This window comes from Leguminivora glycinivorella, chromosome 13 (assembly GCF_023078275.1).
Source record: "Leguminivora glycinivorella isolate SPB_JAAS2020 chromosome 13, LegGlyc_1.1, whole genome shotgun sequence".
NCBI classification, from domain to species: domain Eukaryota; kingdom Metazoa; phylum Arthropoda; class Insecta; order Lepidoptera; family Tortricidae; genus Leguminivora; species Leguminivora glycinivorella.
Genome location: NC_062983.1, coordinates 12,035,923 through 12,063,478, shown reverse-complemented (window position 1 = coordinate 12,063,478; position 27,556 = coordinate 12,035,923). Strand labels below are relative to the sequence as shown.

The following is a 27,556-nucleotide window of genomic DNA, read 5'->3' as shown; positions in this document are numbered from 1 at the left end:
AAGAGTTTTGAATGATTCACGGTTATTTTCATTAGACTTATATTGACCGGGATATAGACCGTGATTACCTTTTTGATTTGCGTCGAAATATCGGGAGCTCGATAAAAATCAAAAAGGTAATCACGGTCTATATCCCGGTCAATATAAGTCGCATGCAAGAATGTCGGCCTAACTGAAATAATGTTCATTTAGTTGATAGCCCTAAAAAAATAAAAAGCTCATCATCATTATCTTGCCCTTATCCCAGTATAAAGCTAAATTAGCTTTATAATCCCATGCAAACTTGCCGAATTATAATAATAATTTTAACATATGAATTTCGTATCAAAGTTTTATCTTAATTTAAAGACGTGTGTGTCTAATGTAGCTAGCATAATTGTAAACAATTCATGTTTTGTGTCACCCATTTAATAACTTATGTTTTACTTTCTGTGGTATTTTATGTGATTTTCGTGCACAACACTAATCTTAAATTAGTTATTCCAATTATGTTATTGTTGATCACCCACCTTGATTAATGTGATGATATTATAAATTACTTAATTCTTAATAGGTCTTATACAATTCAACAATTGTACCTTATCTCTTCGTTGTAAATATAGATACGTACATCAATTACTTAATAAATGTGTTTAAAGTAGAATAGGTAATTTAAGATATCTAAACGAATTATATTTTATGTTAAATTGGGTACATACAATATATTTTTATTTACAATAAATTTTTTACAACTGAATTTTGTTGTTTTATTGGAAGGTTTTTCGAGGCTTGTGGCAATAAAACTCTTATAAAACGTGTAATAAAATATGTTTTATTTAAAGCTCAACTAGCATAAATTAACGTAAGCAGATACAATTTACAAACAATACAATACAATTTTGTTGTTTTATTGGAAGGTTTTTCGAGGCTTGTGGCAATAAAACTCTTATAAAACGTGTAATAAAATATGTTTTATTTAAAGCTCAACTAGCATAAATTAACGTAAGCAGATACAATTTACAAACAATAGCTAAATTATATTACCAGGCAAATAAAACTTATAACATTGTTCGTCATTAATAAATACATCGATTTTTTACATTTCCTTACTAATTTAACAATATTATATTAACTTCGGATTGTGCATTAACAAAATTTTGTGAATAACTTACTTGGACACTATTTTTTATAGAAGTAGGAATACAAACATGACTATTCATATTTTAGAACATAGTTCCGTGTTCCAGACATCTAGGAGGCGGATTCAAGAACAAGTGACCACCTAGACTCTAAGAGGCCATATAAATGAGCAGTATGTACGGTAAGCGGCGATAAAGAATGCACATCGGCCTTTGGAAAGAGACAATTAACGTGACATAAGCAAGAAAGAGACAACGCTCTACGAAGACGAAAAACCGATGTGCATTCTTTATCGCCGTTTACTGTAAATACAATAATGATTACGACCCTCTATCAAATTGACATTATGCTCAGAATTTTACTCTGGTATTTTACATAAGAAAATCATGTGTCAAAGTTAAGACAAAGGCTTGAAACTTTATACGAATAACCTCCCAAAGCGTCCTTAATCCTTATGTCAACGGCAAAGTGGAACTCTGCTTCGAAAGGAAACACAGTTGAGAGCGAATTCATAGACAACAAAATACTTTAATAAACAAAATGATATTGTTTATAATTTATGGATAATTAGCTGCTACACACTACAATAAGCTGGAAGTTATTACTATCACAAGGCACTGAAATTTCAAGACTTGCACACACATCGAAACACACAATATCCAAACAGCGCAAGTGAATACAAAAAAGTGAATAAGGCAATGTGGCGAAAACTGGCTTATAATTTTAGTGTCGGGAAAACCGTCATTTGGCAAGACCTACCTTACCCGTGTTTAGGTACCTCAGAACCAGTCAGAAAATAAGGGTGCTCTATAATATAGAGTTTGTAGATGATCTTCCCTAATACACTGTTTACCCACATTGACCTTTAATATTGAGAGAACTACGCGTTTGAGATGGTTCCCTTTCAAAAGCAAATGTCCGCAAATGTCCTAATAAGGACAAATTTAATAACTTCTTCAGACAATACTGTAACTATTACCAAATGTCAAAAATGTATTAAAATAGCCATGTTTGACAAAATATACATCACGCCGGAGAATTTCGTGTTTGAGGAAAACTGTTTAGTGTGAGCTCATCGTTGCTATTCTGGATTAACACTCCAAAACCACCCGGGTATATTGCTGCTGAGTGAGAGGCAAGCAGAATCTTTGAATCAAAATTACAATTCCACTAAAATCTTAGCTATAAAAATGCCAATACCGAAATGAATCAAATCCTTGGTAAGTATATGTTATTTACATATTTCGTTTTAAAACATTACCTTTCGATTATTTGAATACTAAAGGTATTTTGTGGCTTGTGACAATAAATATCAGGCAGTTTAGGTGTAACTAGGTACAAGTTGATATAAATGTACTAGGCACGTTCATACATTATTTTGCTGTCCTGCATTAGCTAACTAGGGAAATATATATTATCTTTGGCTTGAATAACTTTGTAACAAATGTTATCCTCGCTTTTTTACATAAATATTTGAAGTTTTTGATTAAAATCGGAGTTTATATTGTCAATTGATTTATGTAAGATCTAGACTTATTTTCTAGATATTATAACAGCACTGTAGGTATTTATATCGGACCCACCCACTAAGATGTTTGAGCCCCAAAAAGCTTGAAGGTACGTTTCGTGCACGGATATATATCGTAACTGTATCTACACTTCGTCACTGCCACATAATTTATTTAAAAATACTATTTCATGATAAAACATCTATTAGGTAATTAATAATCAGTGCATGCATGAATGCTTATATGTAAGTATTAATAAATTTAGCAATTTAAGGGGTTAATATATAGTGATATGCATACATAAAATAATAATAAACAAAAATGTACATAACTCGTGAACATATAGCCACAACATCATATATACAAACACTCATACGTACAATTATTTTCACTAAAGACATCTAATGTAAATCACACCAAAGTTTAGTGCCTTATTGCATACAACGTGTATAACATACCTATATATTTATTTAAATACCTACATTTCTATCTAATATCTAACCGTTACGCGGATAAATAACTGCAACTGAATTGTTATCATTACTTTATGTAAGACACTCGATAGAGATTAATTACAGTTGTGTTTTAGGTTCTCAGCATTCCTGCAGTTTTGGATACAATTTTAACAAAATGTGATATGAAATTAAAATATTATCTCGTTCTATAAATTGTCACTACCCACAGTAGGCTAAACTTTAATAAAAACTATGTTATTATAAATGAAAGTAACGAGTAAGCATGGACATTGGCTGTCATAATAACTAGTACACTAATAACGACTGCGAAGTATATTACCTACTTGTTACATCTTACATCACATTGATAATTATAAAAGTTAACACAATCCAGACAGCATTCCAAGCCATAATTGGAAGTGGGTATCTCTTATATTAGTTATCTATTCAGTACTTCATTTCTTTTCTATTAATGTTAATAACTTTCTATACATACCTATGTATACTTTTTACGAGTATCTTTATAAAATCTTATGGAAACTAAAACACTATTACCCTCGCGTATGAGAAGGCATCGTACCTGAAATGTATTCCTACTTCATTTTATAATAGGCTAGTTTCCTACTAGTTAAATCAGCTTCTTTTTAAGAACTGTCAAAATAATTTGGTAATATGGAATTACTATGAAATACTGAGGAGTGACGTCACGGTCAACTCATTTACTTTATATCTTTCTCTTTGACTTATTAAATATAAATTATGTTTAAACATAACTATTGTTCATATATTTCTTCTTTTTTCGGGGTGCTTTATTTCGTGCACTGCATAAAATATTTTGTTTTAATTACAGGAAACTAGCCTATTATTCAACAGTTAGGGTAATTTTCGACTGAATCTAATGATAGACATGACAGTGTTTACAGTAAAGAGTTCATTACCCTTAGCTATTCCATACTGTATAACAAAAAAAAGATTTATAGGTATTATTGACAATGGAAATATGATGTTTGGAGTTTTGCCTACGTCTTTGCAGTCAACTACACTACCGGTCAAAAAATTTTGTTCACTCCCATTGAGGTATAATGTACTAGAGAGGACACGGCGAACAAAAAGTTTGCGCCACAAGCATAAGTCCAGTGGACTTATGTTGCCTCAGTCAGTCTCTGCGCGTGGTGGGAGGAGGTTGTCTCTGACTGCACACAAATAAAATGAAAAAATGCCTTCCTGTGCTATAAGATACTGTTGAAGTCATACGAGAAAATCTAATAAAAGTGACGGTGTCACATTTCATCGGTTAGTAGACAAGCTATTTTGATCTAACTTAATTTAAGTAATTATTATAATGAAGGGACGGGCTCCTTAAACGCGATGCTATGGCCGCCATTTTGACAACTGGAATCATAGATGAATCGCGCAGACATGACATGTAGGTAATAAGGTATAATAATTGTGATCATATTCTGTTTTCAATATATAATATAAAAATATTTATTTCAATTTATAGTTTTGAATATTACACGGTTCTAATACGAATTTTAGTCGATAATATTATACAATAAGCATGATTTTGAATTATTACTGAATTATAATTCTCATTATTGACGAAAAATAGTGACACCAAAACTGAAATAGTATTAAAGTATTTAATGCAACCGGTGTTTAAGGGAGGTAAAACAAGGTGAATGGCGCGATTATTATTCTGAGCGACAGAAACTTACAAAACTAATTTTATTCAAAGGAAATTAAAATTTATGAAAAAAACAATTACTTATTTTTATTTCACTGAGTAGAAATTAAATATAACACAATGTACAATAGTGCTAAAAATAAACTACTTAGTATTTCACACACAAAGTATAAAACAAAGGTCTACACTAAAAGTGTCGCGTCTAGGTGGTCAAGTCTTACTCTATGACACGGTTCGCTTCACGCGCATGCGCCTCGCGCTGCCGCCGCTGCCAGTCGGCGCACAGAATATGTTCGAGTTGTCATTTCTAGTACGTAGTACATAGTAGTTCAATGGTTCACTCCTTGTTTTCAGTACAATTTACTGCTTTGGAGCAATAGTTTTTCGCAGTTCGAAATTTGTTTCAGAAACAATTTACTTACGTTTAACATCGATTTGTATCGAAATCAAAGGATGAACTTAAACTTTTGAGCAGTACTGTACATTATTAAAATGTTTTCAAGAACTTTCTGAAATTTCCTTGCGAAATTGAACATAATATCTCCTGCCTCGTATGAATAGAGTTTATGATTTCACATTTACTATTTACAGTACAGTTAATAAATATGTACATTTAACAGTGTAATAACATTTACAATATAATACAACAATTATTAAACAAAATGTTGTGGGACTTTAGATATTATATGTAGGTTACATAAAACTACCCGTTATTGAATATAATATATGTAACTATATTATATATTTACGTTAACTGACGGAGTGCGCAGGCATATAATAAAATACTAAATAATCATAGCTAGGTAAATTATCACTTGTTGAAAACCAGTTTTTTTTTACAATATACAAGTTTTATTTTGTTACTGGTCATTTAAGAAGTACCATAGTATGGGTACTTTAAGTATATAAACAAATTTAAAAAAAACACTTGTTATGCTTCATCTTCGGTTAATGTGGGTTAACATTTCTGTAAATAGGTAATAGAACTTCGGCGTGAATCATTAAATGGCTGTAGCATCACAATATTTTTTTCATATTACTTGATAATGTAATTTTATTCATAAGTATGAATGTGTAATGAATGTCACACTGCGTATTGACTATATGGCTAGAAGTGATAAAAAATGGGACCCTGTCAACTTTAGAATAAAAAATAATGATGCATTTCTCTTGAACCCGATAAGATATCAAATTTCGTTTAAAACAAAGAGTCTCTCACAAACCTAAACTGAATAAAAATACAAATGATCACAAATCACAACTTATTATCATTCACATTTTATGCTTAATCTCAACTTTAATTCAGTGTCCATAGAAAATGTTACTATAGGACAGGTATTTCCTAAGAATACACGAATATAACTTACATGTAAATAGTATAAATAATTAAATATAAAACATTTTGCGAAGGTCTTATCGTAACGTATTAATGAAAATCATAATAGGTAAGTAAATTTATGAAGTAGGTATTCATAAACTTCACTTTTAAATAATCCAAATCTATTTCGTTACGCAAATTAGGGTATTTTCCGGGTTACGATGTCGTATCGTAAAACATCAGATGGATTTTTTACAGTAAAATGTATAAGTTACATCGTACATCGCTGATAATCAGGGCCCGTAACTTTCATGCTGATGACATATATATGACGTCACGCTGCATATAGGTGATTCAAGAGTTTTATTTAATAATTAATCATTATAAATCAATCATTTTAATCATGACTCAATACTAATTTATTCATACGTAAAATAATTAATACCTACTTGATACGTGAATAGTAAATTAAATTATTTGTTTATTTTTATACATACCGTTTCTTAAATAGTTTTGTTACCATATTTCAATAAATTATAAAAACAAAACAAAATTGTTTCCTTTTCGTTTCACGTATCAAGTAGGTATTAATTATTTCACGTATGAGTATCCCACTTTTGAAGTCATTTGTACATGATTAAATTGATTGATGAATAATGATTAATTATTACAATAAAATTATTTGAATCACCTTTATGCAGCGTGACGTCAAATTGATGTCATCGGCATGAATGTTACGGGCCCTGCTGATAATGAACGTGCTGAAGCATACAGAACGCCACATCACAATAGTCCGTAACTCACAACGTCCATTATGTAACAGATCATAATTTGATATTATTCGTTATATCTAATATCACTCGACGTTGACACGTGCAACTCACCGAGCATGTTCGTGACGCTCAACGATGACGTCACGCGACGCCGCGGGACGGCGTGACGCTGGCTCATTGGAAACGCGCATATCTGGAAAATATATGAAGATATACTTTATGGGTAGAATTGTGGACGGTTGTAGGTTTTTACATAATAGTGTAATACAGTCAACTATATAAGGTGTTAACAAATTAGTCAAGGATATTTTTACGGCTGATGGTACTCCGCTCCTGGAGTATAATTATGTATAATATCATAGGTTTTGTTATAGTAGAGCGGCGAGAGGGTCTCGGAAAAAGTTGATGTGACTGGAGAGTATACTGCTGACAAGTGGTATCGTTGTGATCGGTAGACTTTACTGAGTACGAAATAATGACTTGTCGCATTCTCAGACTGTGGGGGGGTTAACTATGACGTCACAAAGATCGCGGTCCCGGGTTTCAATTTTTTGCCAATTTGTCTAGAACCCCTTATCCAATTTTGAAAAACCGGCCAAGTGCGAGTCGGGCTCGCGCACAAAGGGTTCCGTAGCAGCAAATATAATAAACTTATTATGTCAATTTATACACCTGCCAAAATTACAGTTAAATCAACCTATCTCAAAAACTATAAGAGATACTTTGATCAAACCAAAAATCGTTGAAAGAGTTAATTAGCATGCATCACCTCTATTTTTTTTAGAATTTTATACCCCGTAGTTATAAAAATAGAGGGGGGGGACATACTTTTTACGACTTTGAGAGCTGATATCTCAAAAACCGTTCACTTTAAGAAAAATGTTTTTTAGAAAACTTTATATCATTTTAAAAGACCTTTCCATTGATACCCCACACGGGTATGTACATCGAAAAAAAAATTTTCATCCCTCAGTTACATGTATGGGGGCCCCACCCCCAATTCTTTTTTACTATTTAGTGTCATAATTTTGTAGCGGTTCATACAACACATATTCCCATCAAATTTCATCACTGTAGTACTTATAGTTTCCGAGTAAATCGGCTGTGACAGACGGACAGACGGACAGACGGACAGACGGACAGACGGACATGACGAAACTATAAGGGTTCCGTTTTTGCCATTTTGGCTACGGAACCCTAAAAATGGGGTGTCGACTGAAAGCGTATAACATCCTGATTATGATTTCTTATATGTGAAAAGTATAGTTTTGTTAGTTATTTTTTAATTAACAATAATGCAAAAAATACTTTTTTTTTACTCTCTTTTTTGATTTTTGTGACTCAAAAAGGCAATGAAAACGGCCACTTAGCTAAAAAATATGTTATATAAATCATTTAACTACATTATTAAGCTATCTGTTGCTTTTGAAATTTCTACGATCGGATAATAAATAAGCAAACTACAAGCACATACCTGTAGGCGGGGAGTACCGCTTGACACGCGTTCCCATACATTCGGCGTCTACCAAATTACACCTCGCGCAAAATTCGTTTCAAGCAGATATACCTCTAATCTTATTCATCGTAACCTATCAATATTGGTATCATTTGAAAGTACAATTAAAGTACTTTAAGAAACAATGTCAATCATTTTCTTAAAATCAATAATCGCCAGTCTGCGGTGGTTACAAAGGAAAAAAGTGGGTATGCAATTTGACTGGTTTCCTAGGTTTGATACCCTAGACGAGTTTAAAAGGGGAGGTAAAGGTGACATATGGGTTGTTCTCTGGCCTAAAAGCTACACAGAAGGTCAGGGGAGAAAAAACTAGGGTTTAAGTTTAGTTTTAAGTTATTTTTTCTTTTATTTGTTGATTTTATTGTGTTTATTTTTTTGTAATTTTATCCCTATACACGTTGGTTTCTTTTGCTGAAAATTCCCTTTTTTATGAGAAATGTGATGAATTTCATGGCATTTTCCGATAGAGACTAAAATTAACTTTCAAATAAGGCCACATAGTCATACTTTTACTTATATAATATTAAGGGTAATACCAAGTAATACCATTTGAAAAACGACTTAAAGGTGCGGTTTTTTGACCCAGTAGGTATTAAAAAGTAATCGTAAAATCAAAACGATTGGACTTCGGTCGTTATACACATTAAATCACTAAAATGAAGTTACCTATAATGTTTTAGTAATTATAATCATCACTTTTAGCCACTTTTCTCAAAACATAATTATTCAACAGAAGTCAAGATAACATTAAGAGCATATTTATTATTAATAATGCGTTATAAATATGAAATAGTTGTTGGGATACACTTGTTAAGTACATGCAGCTCCTGCAAATACACTCAGTATCAAAAAAATCACACATCTCAATCGTTTGCGTTGAAGCAGTATTTGGTTGACCCACATATTAGAGAGCAAGGCGCTCAGGGACCCTCGTAAGACTATGTGTGGCACTGAGGAACCAGTGGATTGCTACACTGCTGTCCCGCTTGCACTACTCCGCCGGGGCTATTACCCTAATATTATATAAGTAAAAGTATGACTATGTGACCTTATTTGAAAGTAAATTTTAGTCTCTATCGGAAAATGCCATGAAATTCATCGCATTTCTCATAAAAAAGGGCATTTTGACAAAAAAAACCAGCGTGTATTCTTGATAAAATTACAAAAATATTAAACACAATAAAATCAACAAATAAAAGAAAAACTAACTTAAAACTAAACTTAAACCCTAGTTTTTCCTCCTCTGGCCCCCTGTGCAGCTTTCAGGCCAGAGAACAACCCATATGTCACCTTTACCTCCCCTTTTAAACTCGTCTAGGGTATCGAACCTAGGGAACCAGTCAAATTGCATCCCCGCTTTTTTTTTTGTAACCACCGTAGACTGGCGATTATTGATTTTAAGAAAATGGTTGACATTGTTTCTTAAAGGTCTTTAATTGTACTTTCAAATGATATCAATATTGATAGGTTACGATGAATAAGATTAGAGGTATATCTGCTTGAAACGAATTTTGCGCGAGGTGTAATTTGGTAGACGCCGAATGTATGGGAACGCGTGTCAAGCGGTACTCCCCGCCTACAGGTATGTTCTTGTAGTTTGATTATTTATTATCCGATCGTAGAAATTTTAAAAGCAACAGATAGCTTAATAATGTAGCTAAATGATTTACATAACATATTTTTTAGCTAAGTGGCCGTTTTCATTGCCTTTTTGAGTAGTAAAAGTAAAAGTAAGTAAAAAGTAAAAGTATTTTTTGCATTATTGTTAATTAAAAAATAACTAACAAAACTATACTTTTCACATATAAGAAATCATAATCAGGATGTTATACGCTTTCAGTCGACACCCCATTTTTTAAAATTGGATAAAGGGTTCTAGACAAATTGGCAAAAAATTGAAACCCGGGACCGCGATCTTTGTGACGTCATAGTTAACCCCCCCACAGTCTGAGAATGCGACAAGTCATTATTTCGTACTCAGTAAAGTATACCGATCACAACGATACCACTTGTCAGCAGTATACTCTCCAGTCACATCAACTTCAAAACTAGACGACTTTTTTCAATTCCGCCGCCTTACTATTATGTTTTTTGGAGAAAACTAGGAAACAAATTTGCAACGTTAAAACACCCTGTGAATAAGATAATTAAATGAGACGTCTTTAGACACTGTTAACGAGACATGACAGACAGTGTTAATCATCTTGACAGGTAATTACATGATAGGGGGTGGTTATTTAGAAAATAAATGTTTTTTTTTTGTTCGGTAAATGAAAACAAAAAATCATATGAAAATTATGTTGAAATTTTTAGTGAAAGTTAATTGTTTTGATGTTAATTAACGTCCCTTAAAATATCCGTGACTAATTTGTTAACACCTTACATATCGGAGCTGCAGAAAGGCTCAAAAGTATCGAATCATACTTAACGCCTTGACAATAGAGGCGTGTCCAGATTTTTCTGGCTCCTTGCCCAGTGTTCACGGCTGTACATACCTATCTAGGTTTAGCAGGTATGCAGAATTGCAGATATTCATATTATGGTTTCATCACGTCGCTCTCGTATAAAAAATTCTACATCTAATATCTATAGCAAGTCATTCCAAATGTAAAAACAGACAAACACTGTTGAAATTGAAGGGCCATTGTTTACAAAAAAGAACAGTAGTGTGTTTACAAATTAACTTATAGCCGATATCAGATCGCGCGTCGCAAATATATGACTCATTGCTAAAGGACATCACAATATCGTCTTCAACTAAGTTGTTTGGAGAAATGATGACGTCACCAACGTGACCGCTTCTAGCAATCGATGGGAAAATTCAGACCTGACAATAAACTAGTTTCCTATACTTTTAAAATGTTTTATGCAGTGTACGAAATAAAGCACCACATAATTAGAAGAAAAATATGGACAGTGGTTATGTTTAAACGTAATTTCTATTTAATAAGTCAAAGAGAACGTCACTCCTCAGTATTTCATAGTAATTCCATATTAGGCGGCGGGATGATCTCGTTGTACAAGCTAAACACTAACAGTTACCTGCGCTGTCTCGACCGCTACAACTGGAACAGGTCGTCGTGCGTTCTCTCCAGCCTCTTCAGTGACGTGTCGACCCTGCGGCCCTGCGTCAGCTGCGGCGGCGGCGGCGGGATGATCTCGCTGTACAAGCTAAACACTAACAGTTACCTGCGCTGTCTCGACCGCTACAACTGGAACAGGTCGTCGTGCGTTCTCTCCAGCCTCTTCAGTGACGTGTCGACCCTGCGCCCCTGCGTCAGCTGCGGCGGCGGCGGCAGCGGCGGCGGGATGATCTCGTTGTAGGAACTCGAGGCGCCGAGCGACGCCGACTGACGCAGTCGCGCCGTCGGCCGGTGCCGCACGAAACCATCTTCAAGCTCCTTCACGAATCTGGAAAGTGATAGGTGGTATAGTTAGAAACTATTTTTATATGGACTGTACTGAAAAGTCCTTATGTCAGAAATAATTGAACCCTCAATATTTAATTCAAAAGAATTTCTGACAACACTTTAATATTTTTTTCTTAGACACACCGGGAAATAGATTCCCTCTGCCTTATAAAGGCTTAACGAACTACATACTTCATTTTAGATCGAAGAGTATAAATTGCAACAGTTCGCCGGCAGAACTTCATCGAATTTGAATTTTCGCTTATTGATCTGAAATACGTATGATGTTACATGAGGAAACACTGCTCAAAGGTATAAATATAAAATTCCCTATCATCAGGATGTAATTTAATCGTATCGCATTGGGTTACTTATTTTATCCTTCAGTTCTTTCCTATTTAGGTCAATGGAAGGATTTTTTTTATCGAAAAAGTGATAAGTATTTATTTAGGTAATATCATTAAAAAATTAAATCATTCTATAACCAAATCTTTTGTATACTAAAGTCAATTTCATTTCGTTATGCTTCATTTTTAGGGTTCCGTAGTCAACTAGGAACCCTTATAGTTTCGCCATGTCTGTCTGTCCGTCCGTCCGTCCGTCCGTCCGTCCGTCCGCGGATAATCTCAGTAACCGTTAGCACTAGAAAGCTGAAATTTGGTACCAATATGTATATCAATCACGCCAACAAAGTGCAAAAATAAAAAATGGAAAAAAATATTTTATTAGGGTACCCCCTCTACATGTAAAGTGGGGGCTGATATTTTTTTTCATTCCAACCTCAACGTGTGATATATTGTTGGATAGGTATTTAAAAATTAATACGGGTTTACTAAGATCGTTTTTTGATAATATTAATATTTTCGGAAATAATCGCTCCTAAAGGAAAAAAAAGTGCGTCCCCCCCCTCTAACTTTTGAACCATATGTTTAAAAAATATGAAAAAAATCACAAAATTAGAACTTTATAAAAACTTTCTAGGAAAATTATTTAGAACTTGATAGGTTCAGTAGTTTTTGAGAAAAAACGAAAAACTACGGAACCCTACACTGAGCGTGGCCCGACACGCTCTTGGCCGGTTTTTTTATTTAAAAAAAAGCATATGTACTTAGTAGGGCTTGCATTCCGGAATTCCGGAATCTCGAAATTCCGGAATTTCGGACAATTTTTCCGATATTACAGTTCCGGAATTGAAACACATAATCTCGAAAATTCCGGAATCGAAAAAATATACATTTTTAGATGTAAACGTGTAATATCAGCCCGGTTATTTTACAAAATTACCACAGAATATATAAGAAATATGTAAATTCATAAGTTAGACACCGCTCGGACTCAGGTAGTACCCTATTTTATGGCCAAAGGGGCTAGTTAGAGCGAGATAGTGTAATTTAAAATGTTAACCCGCTAATATTAACCATTGTCACTTTCTGGTTTTGCGAACTTAAATTCAGATGCAAATCGTAATATTTGGTATTACATTCATTCACAAGCATAACGTCGTAGTTACTTATACACTTTTAACAAGGACGTGTGCATATTTTACTAAACTGGTGGACTTTACTGCAATGTATGGAAAATGGTGGATATGAAAAGTATACTATAAGTATATATTTACAAAAATTCAAGGTGTACATGTACATGTACCTCTAGGTATAAATCAGGAAGTCTGACTTTTTGGGCCTCGAGTCTGATACAGGTAATTCAATATTTATTTTATTACATTTATGTGAATAAGACGTTGTGCCATTATTGTAAATTATTACTTTTACATTATTTCGGTGGACAATCGATGCATATGCATTTAAAACCTTTGTTTTTATTAGATTAATTGTCCTCGTCCATATTGCTGTAAATCCTCAAATATGAAATAAGTTCAGAAGGAAAACACTGTATTTGGGGTAGTTTTATTTAGTTTTCTCTAAAATATGTAGTTTTTATTACTGAATGACGTGTCAAATACTATTAAATAATAATGCTAAATATATTTACTTTAATGTTAACTACTATCACAAATCTGGCACTAAAACCTCGTTTGTATCGTTTGCTGTTGTGCGAAATACTTCGCAAGACCGATTTTGATACAAGATGGACTCTCCTGTAAAATTGCTAAAATGAAAATTGCAGTGTTATATGCCTTTCAGGTACGGAGTTATTGTCTTAAACGTCGATTAATAATAAATTTCAATTTAAAATTGTATTATTTCATCAGAAATCCACTAGAAAACAAAACAAAAAAAAATTGTTCAATTCCGGAACTAGTTCCGGAATTCCGGAACTGAAGTCCAATCTCGAAAACCAGTTCCGGAATTGAAAATCGTCCGATATTGCAAGCCCTAGTACTTAGTAGAAGCGTCGAGAGAGTTAACCCCATATTATTAACAATATTCCGCAAGTCACCCAACGCATGAGTCATACCAATAGCCCACTTAATAGCTTCGTATACGAAGGTATACACATTGTACCAATATCTCTGGTTAGGTAGAATGTGTTATAAAAGGGATATACATAGTCCAATGTTTTTCCTCGTGAAGCTGTATGTTTACAGGTTAAAATGCTCCTCCTTCGCATTAAGGACAATTATTAATTCACAAGAAGGGTCTGAAGGAATACATTAAAGTGGCGGACAAATAAAGTATTTTTAGCGAACCCCATACAAATGGCAAATTTTCCATTCACGACGTCCGCTGCAGGTAACAAAAGCTTACTTCCACTCTACTAACTATAGACTAAGGTTGGAAATTGAATCGTTTAAGGTAAACGATCAGTTTCCGCCATTGTACACGTATGCTTCAGAGATAATACCTTTTCTGTTCTTTATTTAAGCGATGATATATTAACAATTAATAACATAATGTCAATACGTTCAGTTTGTCCGCGTTCGAGTTATATTTCAGCTGTTACGGCAGAGTGACGTCAAGACCTCGTGATTTCGTTTGCTTACAACTACAGACTTGTTACATATAATCGGAAGTATTTGTTTATACCTACCTCGCTCGTTATGACGAAGCAAACGAAATGTGTACATAATGTTATTCATACTTCAGACGCTACAGGAGCGAATGGAAAGGAGTCCCCCTTTCAATTTCGGAATTAGTTAAATATACTAGTGTTATTAACTAGATTTATCAAAAAAAATGTCCATTCAGAAAAACTCAGTTAAAAGAATAAAAGATATTGCGAAAAAATCTTTAAAATCGAGGTTCCGCTCTCGACTGTTTCCCCCTTCAAAACTCAATCAATCGTAACGAAAATTGAGAATCTGAATAACAATGAAATAATCTGTATCGGACCGTTTAGTTTTTTTGGCTAATTGTTACCAATTTTGAATGTTATTTTTTTGCGCCATATTCAATAAGGCCGTTTTTGGAAATTTTTGATGGACTTTAGCGTCTTTGAAAATAAGAATATCAAATAAAAATCAAAACGGTCCGACACAGATAAAAATAATAATAATCTGTCTCTCTATCTTCAAAAACCCGGGAGCAAAAAGTCGAGAGCGTTTGTATGGAGAATTGACCCCTCCTGTATCGTCTTAAATGTATTTGTGTCCGAGCAATATGGCATTAATATAGACGTAACTAATGGTCTGGTTTGGTAACTTGTTTGATGTTTTCTCGTAAAGATAAGTATTTACTTATAAATTCACAATAGACCCAATTACAATAATGTTTGTGTTCAAAACGCGATACTTTTAAATGTTAGATTTATAAATGAAATACATATTAGCAGATCCATGACATCAAAGTATCTAACAAATATTTGCAACCAAGTTTTCATACTACTTAATCTGTAGGCCACGGATTAAGTTGGCCGGACTTCAGCTTGTCGGTTAATTGAAAAAGGTAAAGGAGTCCAGTGGGCATTAGGTACTTTGGCAGACAATAACGAACAGTCAGCAGTTAATAGCAAAAAGTGATAGCGCCGAACTGACCGACCTTTATCGTCCGGCTTTTCAGTGGCCAATGGCTTAGAGGCTGATACCGGCCAGTGTACTGATCTCTGGGTTCCCTTAGTTTGAAAGCTACGAGTAAAAACTTCTTCGTACAACTTATAAAGCTTAGTATTCACAAAAAATCCAGTGGCCCCCAACTATTGAAATATATTGGTTCAACATCAACACGCATGACTCGGAAGTCCAAAATTAAATTATTTCAGGAATCATCGAAATGTTATTCAAATTATCCCTAAAGTGAACTCCAGAAATATTTCAAGAGCTTTCCGGCAAGGTTGGGAGTTGAGAGCTCTTCGTTTACAATCATAATCAGAGTGTTTACTTATCAATCAATGTCAGGGAACATCCTGTTTATATTAAAATGAACGCTTCTTAAAATCTCGTACCGAAATAAAATTATGAACATTACTTTAAGTCAAATACATCTTTACGCATAATACATGGCACTTACATATTTGATGTGATGTCATAAAGATCGTACCATTGACAATGAAGTGCAAATTTAGATATTACAAACCAGACCACGAGTCTTTGTGAATGAAACAATCAATGGTGTACTGATCCTCGCTCAGCTCAGAGCATCTCTATAAAGTCAGCTATATAGTCGGCAATTTTCAAATTAGTTTACTACAGATAATTCTTAAATTCATATACTTATTTGCGCGCAATTTTCTTATATTAATTGCCCTTCAACCCAACTTATCTACAACAATGATCGTACAGACCAACTAAATATAATATGTATAATACTCGAGGTTGAGCGATAAAATCCAAATATATATGTAACAAATACGCATTTCCATAATGGCCTTAAATGATCAAACTTTTACCCGTGTGCGTGACAGCTTCCGGTAAACCCAAGGAAGATTTTATGAAATAAGTAACTTCTTTTTTAGTCAAAACATAGAAAGGACAATCTGAAATAAATCCCATACACTACAGAAAAAGCGAAATCCACTGATGACCGAGCTGGGAGTAACGCATGTTATATTTGACTTATTTAATTTTATTTCCCGATTGCCGATGGAGATGAGTTTCGAATACATGTTAAATCGGGTGACAGTACAATATAATGATGAAATCTCAAGAATAAATACAGGATATCCTGGGAACTGAGATAAAACAACGCAATCTACTTGTACACGTTAAACTTTCGTGAGACATATTCAAATAATTAATTGAAATACGGTTGTACTCACCATAGAGTATATTGAATAGTATGGTATAGAGTTATCAGTCAAGATTTTCGAATGCAGCGCCATCTATTATTAAGTTACGACAACTTTTCATGTGACTTTCCATGCCTAAAGGTTCCTTTTCGACGGCTAAACTCCGCAGACATAGACAGCAATAGCGATATAATAACGTGAGTACAACCGTATTTCAATTAATTATTTCAATCTACTTGTGTTTGGGATTTTTGCATTGTCTCGATGAGTCAGTAAAAAAAGCTCTTCAGTACCTAAAATGGCATTGTAGCAGTCTTATTTCACACCGAAAAAAATCATTGGGAAGAAAAAAAAATGATTTATGTACATATACACGTTAACTTTCGTGAGACATATTCAAATAATCAACACCAACATAAACATGTCGCAGCAATAGCGATATAATAACGTGAGTACAACCGTATTTTGATTGATTATTTGACTTATGTACATGTTGTCTAAACTTTAAATGCAATCTTTACAAACGTCATATGACATTTGAACCTAGCGTCGGTTGGCACGGACTAGCGACGCCCCCTCGGCTGACCTACATTTACATTAGTACCGTCTCCGCCATTAATTTGGCTAGGCTAGATAATACAGCGGTTTAAATGCACAGGCATTCATACAGATGAATCCCTAGATGTTAGGATGGCGTGACGAATGACGCCCACTATAATCGACTACGGTCATATTATTAAGTAGGAATTATTTTTAACCCCCGACGCAAAAACGAAGGGGTGTTATAAGTTTGACGTGTCTGTCTGTCCGTCTGTCTGTCTGTCTGTCTGTCTGTCTGTCTGTCTGTCTGTCTGTCTGTCTGTCTGTCTGTCTGTCTGTTTGTCTGTGTGTGTGTCTGTCTGTGGCACCGTAGCTCCCGAACGGGTGAACCGATTTCGATTTAGTTTTTTTTGTTTGAAAGCTGAGTTAGTCGGGAGTGTTCTTAGCCATGTTTCATGAAAATCGGTCCACTATGTCGCGGTCGGGGGTTTTTTCAAAATTTTAATTTTGTGGTTAGGTTATATTATTTACAGTAAACGAAAAACAGTGTCTGTGAAAACAAAAGGTAGCCTACGACTGTCGCTAAGACAAAAATGTCAATGATTATGATTAATTACTGCTTTTGTTTTTTAACCCCCGACGCAAAAACGAAGGGGTGTTATAATTTAATTTAATTTAATTTATTTATTACATCAGGTAACAAAAGACCCATTTGGTTAACATTAAAATCACATACACAAACACTTGAACCTTGTTATAAGTTTGACGTGTCTGTCTGTCCGTCTGTCTGTCTGTCTGTCTGTCTGTCTGTCTGTCTGTCTGTCTGCTTGTCTGTCTGTGTGTGTGTCTGTCTGTGGCATCGTAGCTCCCGAACGGGTGAACCGATTTAGATTTAGTTTTTTTTGTCTGAAAGCTGAGTTATGCTATGCCAATCTTAATGCTTGGATACAGGCGTGATTATATGTATGTATGTATTTTTCTCATAGAAGGACAAGTTTATATTATTGATAGGATTATTATCATATGGTCTCATATTAGGGTCCACCTGAATCGATGTGACTGTCAGTCGTAATGTATCACAGAAAGTCACACTGTTTTTTTTACTAATAATTACTCTGAAATAAGGTGATTTCAAAAAAGTTTAAGTGACATTTTTTTTTCTTTAAATTAAATTAGAAATACAGTGTTAAAATGTTAGCGCTTCCTCATGAGCACCGTGTAGTATTTTTCCTTTCCGTTATAATATTTTTTCTTGCCATGAACGCTAAATACACGCTTTCTTAATTTGAATAAATGGGTATTATAGATTCATTATTACATAAACCCTTATCAGCCGTATGAATATGAGACATTCGATTTGTGTAATGAGCTGACGATCTAGCGATAAATTAACGTGCACCACATCACGATCCTGATAACGGGCAGATAATAAAACCAGCGTGTTGAACTATTCACACACGCTTTGTCATTCTATGTGTATAATTATGGCAATGGCACAATGCAACCACATAATCAACTGATGATTTGAAAATCCTTTCAGCTGTGGCTTGCCAAAATGTTTATGTGAATTGTGACCAGAAAATATTGAACGATGACAGACAGTAGGACACCCGATTCTGCGAGCGTAGATTCAATAAACTTCATCGCATCAGTGCGTCCCTATCGCACTTACAAATAGTGCGAAAAGGACGGCCTGACGTTACATCGTTTATTACGCGATGCCTGCCTCGCCACAGAGGATAAAGGAGCAAATTTTATTAATAAAATATTAGCGATCTACATCTTTATAAAAATATAGGTAAGTATAGATATTATAATTCCGACTATCATGTGAAATAATTATAATCGGATATACTCGTAAAAATTAGAAATGCAAAATGTCATCTAAGTAAATAATTAACAATTTATGTGAAGGTATGAAACTAAGTCATGTCATATCATCTGCGGCCACCAATGTCACCATTCCGAGTCCAAAGTCTATGTTTTTTCAGCAACGGAACGCGTCGGTCTATTTCTAAGCGATTAAAAAGATCTGGCCGGTATTAAAAAGGCAAACAATAGAAGCACGTGAGATGGGTTCAACAAACTTTAACTAAGTCCAGTGGCGTTTCGCAAACAGTTTTTATGATAACCGCATCCCGTGTCCGAGGAGAATGTTATTATTTTTTTATCGCAATCGATTTACGACACGATAAGTTTGGGAGTTGGGTTGGGAGTATTATTAAAATAGTTTGAATTTTAGTGAAGATTGCAGAGAAGTTCAAGTTTGTCTTACTTTATAGATAACAATATGTAGTAGTACTCGTAGTTAGGTACATTTGCCATCAGAAAGGCAAGGTGCTCATAAATACCGGAACACGCGCCTCTATTACTAAAGCGTATACTCGACTAGGCACCACCACAAAACAGTAGTTAACTAGAAGAGAAGGGAGTTCGAAAATATCTTTAAATCACTCCACTCTCTCAGAATTAATTTTGCATTCACTACAAAATTTGTTATTTTTGCAAGTGAATCAAAAGAAAAACAAAACATATCAAATGGCTTTAAAACAATGACCCAGGTTAATATGGAATAAATCGCTTTCAGGGTGTCCACTACTAAACCCAAAAAAAATTCCCTGACTTTTCCCTGACTTTCCATGACCATTTAAGAAAATTTCCCTGACCAAATTTTTTGTCTTGAAAAAAAAAAACCTGAAAAAAAATAAGTTTTTACTATCACTCGATCACTCGTGCGTCTGTCTGTCCGTCTGTCACAGATTTTTTTTTTCTGGAATATGTTTGTTTTCTACGAAATAGTAAAATTTGCAAGGCAGTTCATACTTTTATACCTACGGTTTTTTTTTTATCTTTATGTTAACTATCAAACTTTAATTTCTGGTTTTATAAAACTAAAATTAACGAAATCTGTAGTTTGGTAGTTATCGCCATTTACTTTTGGTTATACCAGTGCACTCTATCAGAGTAGAGCGAGTTTGAGTTTCGGCGCCCTTGGGTAATCTACGGCAGAAAAAAAAATCGCGAGCGCAGCGAGCGTGAAATTTTTTCCCCTTTTATACGTCCCTGGGGCTGATAGTAGGTAGTTATTATGTACATAACATAGGAAACAAAATGGAGTACCTAGTCTATCAGAGCAGAATAGTTATGTGCAAGTTGCGGAAACTTTCCAAAAAAATCTTAAATTTCATGAAACTTTAACGAAAAATAAAGGGAATAAAAATTGATGAAATGGAAAATACAAAACGCGAGCGTAGCGAGCGCGAAATTTTTTCTTTGTTTTCAGGTCGGGATGCCCATTGCCCATTTAGGTGTTTTGCCACTACATGCCTTTAGGTTTCCAAGTGTTTTGATGTTCTCTCATCGTCACGCTTATTATCCTTCTATGCTCCTTTGACTCATACAAAATTGCGCCTCTAAATATGTGACGTTATGCGCCATTGGCTTTATGAGGAACTCCGCTTTGGATTGTCGGATAGATACTTAGAATTTGGACAGCGACGTAACTTTGTCTTTGTCGTTTTCACATCGCCCTAGCAAAAGCAAATTATGAATGTTGTATATGGTAACATTGTGGTGCAACTTTCCAGTTAATCTGAATCACAATAACTAAATTTATTCCCGACCCCCTTCGCCATTCTGGAATATGTGGGTAGGGCACGCAATGTGAAAAAAATATGGATTTTTCCGCATTTACGATTTTGGGCCGGATAAATTAAGGTCAGCTAGAGCATGAAGATATCTCTGACATCTCTCATTAGCAATCACTGGGATGGAGGCCAGGTACTATACTTGTAATGAAAAGTCTAAAGTGATAATTTTAAGTTGCCTTAAAATCACTACCGGGAATCGATCTTTGCTGTCATGGATGTGGTCAACCCAAGAAATCATATTATTTTTTAAATACTTTTTGATTTTTTTCTTGGTGCCAAGTTTTTCCCTGACCTCCAAATCATTTCGCAAATACAAGCATAAAGGTTGAAATTAAATGTTCGGTTCAAACTACATTCATGCTGGATTACTGGTAGCCCTTAGGGTTATAATCCATACTAATATTATAAATGGGAAAGTGTGTGTGTCTGTTTGTTTATCCGTCTTTCACGGCAAAACGGAGCAACGAATTGTCGTGATTTTTTAAGTGGAGATAGTTGAAGGGATGGAGAGTGACGTAGGCTACTTTTTGTCTCTTTCTAACGCGAGCGAAGCCGCGGGCAAAAGCTAGTATATAATAATATCGTTCAGTAGCAGTAGAAGAGAAGTAGTGTAACATTCTGCAAAGTAGTCGCTGTTATGTTGATGATATGAATCTTCTTACAGTGCCAATGGAAAACTTAATTGAGAGACCCAATTTACAGGTTTCCCATTATCATCACTAAGCTCATCATAATGAAAGAGTTGCTTGTAGATTCATGAACATTTAAAGAAGGAATCCTTAAATGAAAGGCAACATTGATCAAAAAAGGTTTTGTGCCAGCAAAGGATAATTATTAGCGTATACCTACTCGAAAGTATTTTTTCCTATTCCGTGTTCATTTCCATGTGTTATTTAACTCATAGTTTATATAAAAATATACGTAGTACACCTGTATTGATCAATATTTCAAGAATAATAACAAATAAATGATTTTTATATAAGAAACATAAAATCACGGTCACGCCAATTTCACGCCGAAAATACGCCGCCGCCGCCGATTTTTTGGCAAACGCCGCCGCCGATCGTTTTATAATCGGCGCACACGTCTACTACAAAGCCGCTTTGTCAGTTTATTAATATAAAGATACAAGTAAATCTCGCCTTAATGGTAACCGACAAAGTGGGCTGTTTTACTAAACACACTCACATTTAATTAAATATTTACAATAATTACTCGGGGAACTCCATCTGACTGTCCTAAGTGTCCTTGTCATTAAAATCATAGACATTATACATTATCAAACATGTACCTGCACAGAAGCGTGATAATAATAAGCTATACGTATCTAGAGCTAGCTTAGTGGAGGAAGCGCGTGTCAACTTAGGCGAGGCGTTGGTATTGGTAATACCTTATTCCGACACCTGTTTAGGTATTTTCCATACATTTTCTAACAAGCGTGTTTCCAAAGCAACGTATGTACCTATACCTACTTTGCTGTTGCGATGCCGTAGATCTATGTTGCTAATACCCTGTATATACACACTAATAGCAAGTTTAGCAACTAACAAAAACGACGAATGCATTTTTTTCTTGAAAACTAAACTAATAAATGTCTTTCACAGATTAAGAAAAGTCACTATGACACGTTTGACACAATAAATACTTACTTATTAATATTATAAATGGGAAAGTGTGTGTGTCTGTTTGTTTGTCCGTCTTTCACGGCAAAACGGAGCGACGAATTGACGTGATTTTTAGGTGGAGATAGTTGAAGGGATGGAGAGTGACATAGGCTACTTTTTGTCTCTTTCTAACGCGAGCGAAGCCGCGGGCAAACGCTAGTAAATAAATAAATATTATAGGACATTCTTACACAGATTGACCGAGTCCCACGGTAAAGCTCAAGGCTCGTGTTGCAGGTACTCAGACAACGATTTATATAATATACACACTACTAAATACTTACTATAATATCTGTGCTAATCACACAAATAAATGCCTTTAGGTACTGGGATTCGAACCAGGGACCGAGGCGTAGCATGCAGGGTCACTACGCGCTAGGCCAGAGCGGTCGTGCATTAAATACATACCTACTTAGCCATGCAACGCAGTACGCTCTTATCTTATTATCTGGTTATCTGTCTAACGAGTAACAATAGAAGTCTGCATGAAGCAACGTCAACAAAGATGATTTAGTTTATCACGTGACGAGACCGACATGTTAACGACCTCTCGTCACTCTGTGCAACAAAGTGGTTATTTACTTAAATGCTTATTTGGTATCTTGAATGGGTGCGTTGCCATTTTTTATCTGAAAGTTTTTTCTTGCAATCAAAAACACTCTTGTGTGTAAAAGTATGAAATAGTAACTATCGTAGCTTTTTGCCAGTTCATTTTTAACCCCCGACGCAAAAACGACGGGGTGTTACAAGTTTGACGTGACTGTCTGTGTGTGTGTGTCTGTCTGTCTGTCTGTCTGTTAGCCTGTCTGTCTGTGGCATCGTAGCTCCCGAACGGATGAACCGATTTAGATTTAGTTTTTTTTGTCTGAAAGCTGAGTTAGTCGGGAGTGTTTCTTAGCCATGTTTCATGAAAATCGGTCTATGATGTCGCGGTCGGGGGTTTTTTCAAAATTTTAATTTTGTGGTTATAGACAATCACAGTTAGAAATATCAGTATAGCTCGCGGTGGTATATTAAGTGTTGACACATGCTTGCATATTTAGACCTGTTTTGTGTAGAGGTCTACTATAAACAGAGATCGGAAAAATTTGAGACATTGCTCGCAATAATGTGGACATGTCTCCAAAATTAATCAAATAATTAATCATTTAATCAATTTCTTACTTGACATATAATTTGATTCCTAGTCAATAAATACAAAAGTGTGTTGTAAAAATATAGATTTATTAAAGAAAATAATCAGTATTTTTTCCAAATTTCAGCAGTCAGCAGTACTTAAGTGCTGAAAAACTCCGCTCGCAATGCACTGATGTTAATGGGGCAAACTTTAAGTACTTTAATAGGAATATTATTCCAGTATAATTCAGAGTTATTTTCTGTTCTAAGTTGTGGGCGATAACCTCAAAATCGGGATTTAGTATCTGCATAGTTGTTTGAATTTACATCCATATATATAGTATAGGTAAATACGCATACGTACCATTTTCACGTCGTATTATATTAAATTCAATTTTCGCCACTAAGCTTAATTCGTTTTTAAACTGGCGATATTAGGTACTCACCAGTAAAGAAAATGCCATTTTTTAAATTTGCTGCCGATTAGGTATGGTACGTACGTAATTTAGGTAGGTACGACAAATACGACTGTAATTTGAATACTATCAATGTCAAAATATATATATTAAGAAAAAGTGAATCCACGGAGGTTTTATATCTAGAGAACTAGACGAACTAGTTAAATAAATCTACACTTTAACAAACTTTTGTATTTATTGACTAGGAATCAAATTATATGTCAAGTAAGAAATTGATTAAATGATTAATTATTTGATTTATTTTGGAGACATGTCCACATTATTGCGAGCAATGTCGCAAATTTTTCCGATCTCTGACTATAAAGCATCAATAACCTAACCACAAAATAAAAATTTTGAAAAAGCCCCCGACCGCGACGTAGTGGACCGATCTTCATGAAACATGGCTAAGAACACTCCCGACTAACTCAGCTTTCAGACAAAAAACTAAATCTAAATCGGTTCATCCGTTCGGGAGTTACGATGCCACAGACAGACACACACACAGACAGACAGGTCAAACTTATAACACCCCGTCGTTTTTGCGTCTGGGGTTAAAAATGAGTTGCACGAAGATCAACCCTTTAACCAGCTCTAATAGTAAGTTCGCAAGTTAAAAATGACCTATTGGATTATTGACTGGCCCGTTCAAGGTATTTGATAAGGCGCCAACTCACTGAAGTAAACTTGGCGCAGTAGTCGGCACCCGCACCGGTTATCAGTGTTTTATTGGAGTCTCAGAAAGTACCTACATAATCTATTATGACCAGGGACCGGAAAACCCCTTTTTAGGCTTAACTTCATCAATTTGCTTACCCAATCAATTTTCTTACTAAATAAAACGGTAAGCTTTTTTAAAGGTAACCTTTTAAAACGGTAAGCTTATTGAATCTGTTACTATGAGGTTACCATAACTACTAACTAAGTTAACTCCGAAACCCTATCGCGATAGGGTTTTTAAAACCTGTTTTCATTGAGTTATGGTAAGCTTTATCCGTTCCTTGTTGTCTTTCTACATTGAAACTGGTTTGCTATAGATAGAGCTTGTCTCAGTTGCATGCACTCGAATTTGCGTAGTTATTACCATTTGACATGTACGTCATTTAGTTTCTGTATTTGATAGTACAATTATTGACCTACTCGTACTCATCAGTATATTATAAGGGAATAAAATGAAGTAGGTTTTTACAGCAAGCAAGGTTTTGTACCTACTTTTAGGGTTCCGTAGTCAACTAGGAACCCTTATAGTTTCGCCATGTCTGTCTGTCTGTCCGTCCGTCCGTCCGTCCGTCCGTCCGTCCGTCGGTCCGTCGGTCCGTCCGTCCGTCCGTCCGTCCGCGGATAATCTCAGTAACCGTTAGCACTAGACAGGTGAAATTTGGTACCAATATGTATATTAATCACGCCAACAAAGTTCAAAAATAAAAAATGGAAAAAAATGTTTTATTGGGGTACCCCCCCTACATGTAAAGTGGGGGCTGAATTTTTTTTTATTCCAACCCCAACGTATGATATGTTTTTAGATAGGTATTTAAAAATGAATAAGGGTTTACTAAGATCGTTTTTTGATAATATTAATATTTTTGGAAATAATCGCTCCTAAAGGAAAAAAATGCTTCCCCCCTCTAACTTTTGAACCATATGTTTAAAAAATATGAAAAAATCACAAATGTAGAACTTTATAAAAACTTTCTAGGAAAATTGTTTTGAACTTGATAGGTTCAGTAGTTTTTGAGAAAAATACGGAAAACTACGGAACCCTACACTGAGCGTGGCCCGACACGCTCTTGGCCGGTTTTTTACTTTTAATTTTTATTTATTTTGAACTTCACTATCAGTCTCATAAAAATAACTATAACAATGCATGTGCTCAAAAAGTGCGTTTACAATGCATGTGCTCAAAAAGTACGTTTTTTACGAAGCAAAATCGTGCAGCAAGTAGTAGGTACTTTTAAAGTAGTACTTTTCCACACTAGTTCTTTTTACTTTAAATTTTGAACTTCACCATCACTCCCATAAAAATAGCTATAACAATGTATGTGCTCGAAAAGTGCGTTTTCTATAAAACAAAATCATGCGGAAAGTAGTACTTTTCCGCACTAGTGTTTTTTACATTCCAATTTTATTTAAATTTTGAAGGCCACCATCCGTCCCAGAAAAATCGTTCGGAAAGTTGTACATTTTCGCACTAGGGTTTTTTACTTTTTTTTTAAATTATGAACTTCGCTATCAGTCCCGTAAAAATAGCTATTATAATGTATGTGCTCGGAAAGTGCGATTTATATGTAGCAACATTGTGCGGAAAGTAGTACTTTTCCGCACTAGCGCTTTTTACTTTTCAAATGTTTTTAAATTTTGAACTTTACTATACGTCCCAGAAAAATCGTGTAGAAAGTAGTACTTTTTCAAACTAGTGCTTTTTACTTTAATTTTTTTTTTATTATGAACTTCGCTATGAGTCTCATAAAAATAGCTATTATAATGTATGTGTGCTCGAGAAGTGCGTTTCCTATGAAACAAAATCGTGCGGAAAGTAATACTTTTCCACACTAGTGCTTTTTACTTTTCTTTTTTTTTACATTTTGAACTTCACTATCCGTCCCCGGAAAATCGTGCGGAAAGTAGTACTTTTCCGCACTAGTGTTTTTTACTTTTAATTTTGAACTTCACTATCAGTCCCATAAAAATAGCTATTACAAAAGTGCGTTTTCTATAAAGTAAGATCGTGCGGAAAGTAGAGTACTTTTCGGCACTGGTACTTTTTACTTTTAATTTTTTATTTTATTTAGGACTTCACTATCAGTCCCATAAAAATAGCTATTACAATGTATGTGTTTGAAAAGTGCGTATTCTATGAAGCAAAATTGTGCGGATAGTAGTACCTACTTTTCCGCACTAGTCACTAGTGCTTTTTACTTTTAATTTTTTTTTAAATTTTGAACTTCACTGTCTATCCCAGAAAAATCGTGCGGAAAGTAGTACTTTTCCGTACTAGTGCTTTTTACTTTTTTTTAATTTGTTACTTCTCTATCAGTCCCATAAAAATAGCACTGTATGTGCTCGAAAAGTGCGTTTTCTATGAAGCAAAATCGTGCGGAAAGTACTTTTCCGCACTAGTGCTTTTTACTTTTCATTTTTCTTTAAATTTTGAACTTCACTATTAGTCCCATAAAAATAGCTATTAGAATGTATGTGCTCGAAAAGTGCGTTTTCTATGA

The 27,556-nt window shown here is 34.7% G+C and overlaps 1 protein-coding gene across 2 annotated transcripts in view; it reads right to left on the bottom strand.

Annotated features, from left to right (window-relative positions):
- Window positions 1-6,697: 6,697 nt before the first annotated feature.
- The window catches only part of LOC125232870 (lysM and putative peptidoglycan-binding domain-containing protein 2), a 37,150-nt gene continuing 16,291 nt past the window's right edge, over window positions 6,698-27,556 (bottom strand). Inside the window, exons 3-5 of one of the 2 annotated variants that reach the window (XM_048138683.1) lie at window positions 11,640-11,787; window positions 11,419-11,492; window positions 6,698-7,053 (exon numbers count right to left, since the gene is read on the bottom strand). In XM_048138683.1, coding sequence (XP_047994640.1) covers window positions 11,436-11,492; window positions 11,640-11,787 — 205 coding nt within the window. In that variant the 3' untranslated portion in view covers window positions 6,698-7,053; window positions 11,419-11,435. Of the gene's footprint in view, window positions 7,054-11,418; window positions 11,493-11,565; window positions 11,788-27,556 lie in introns of both variants that reach the window. The other variant, XM_048138682.1, reaches the window with a different exon arrangement.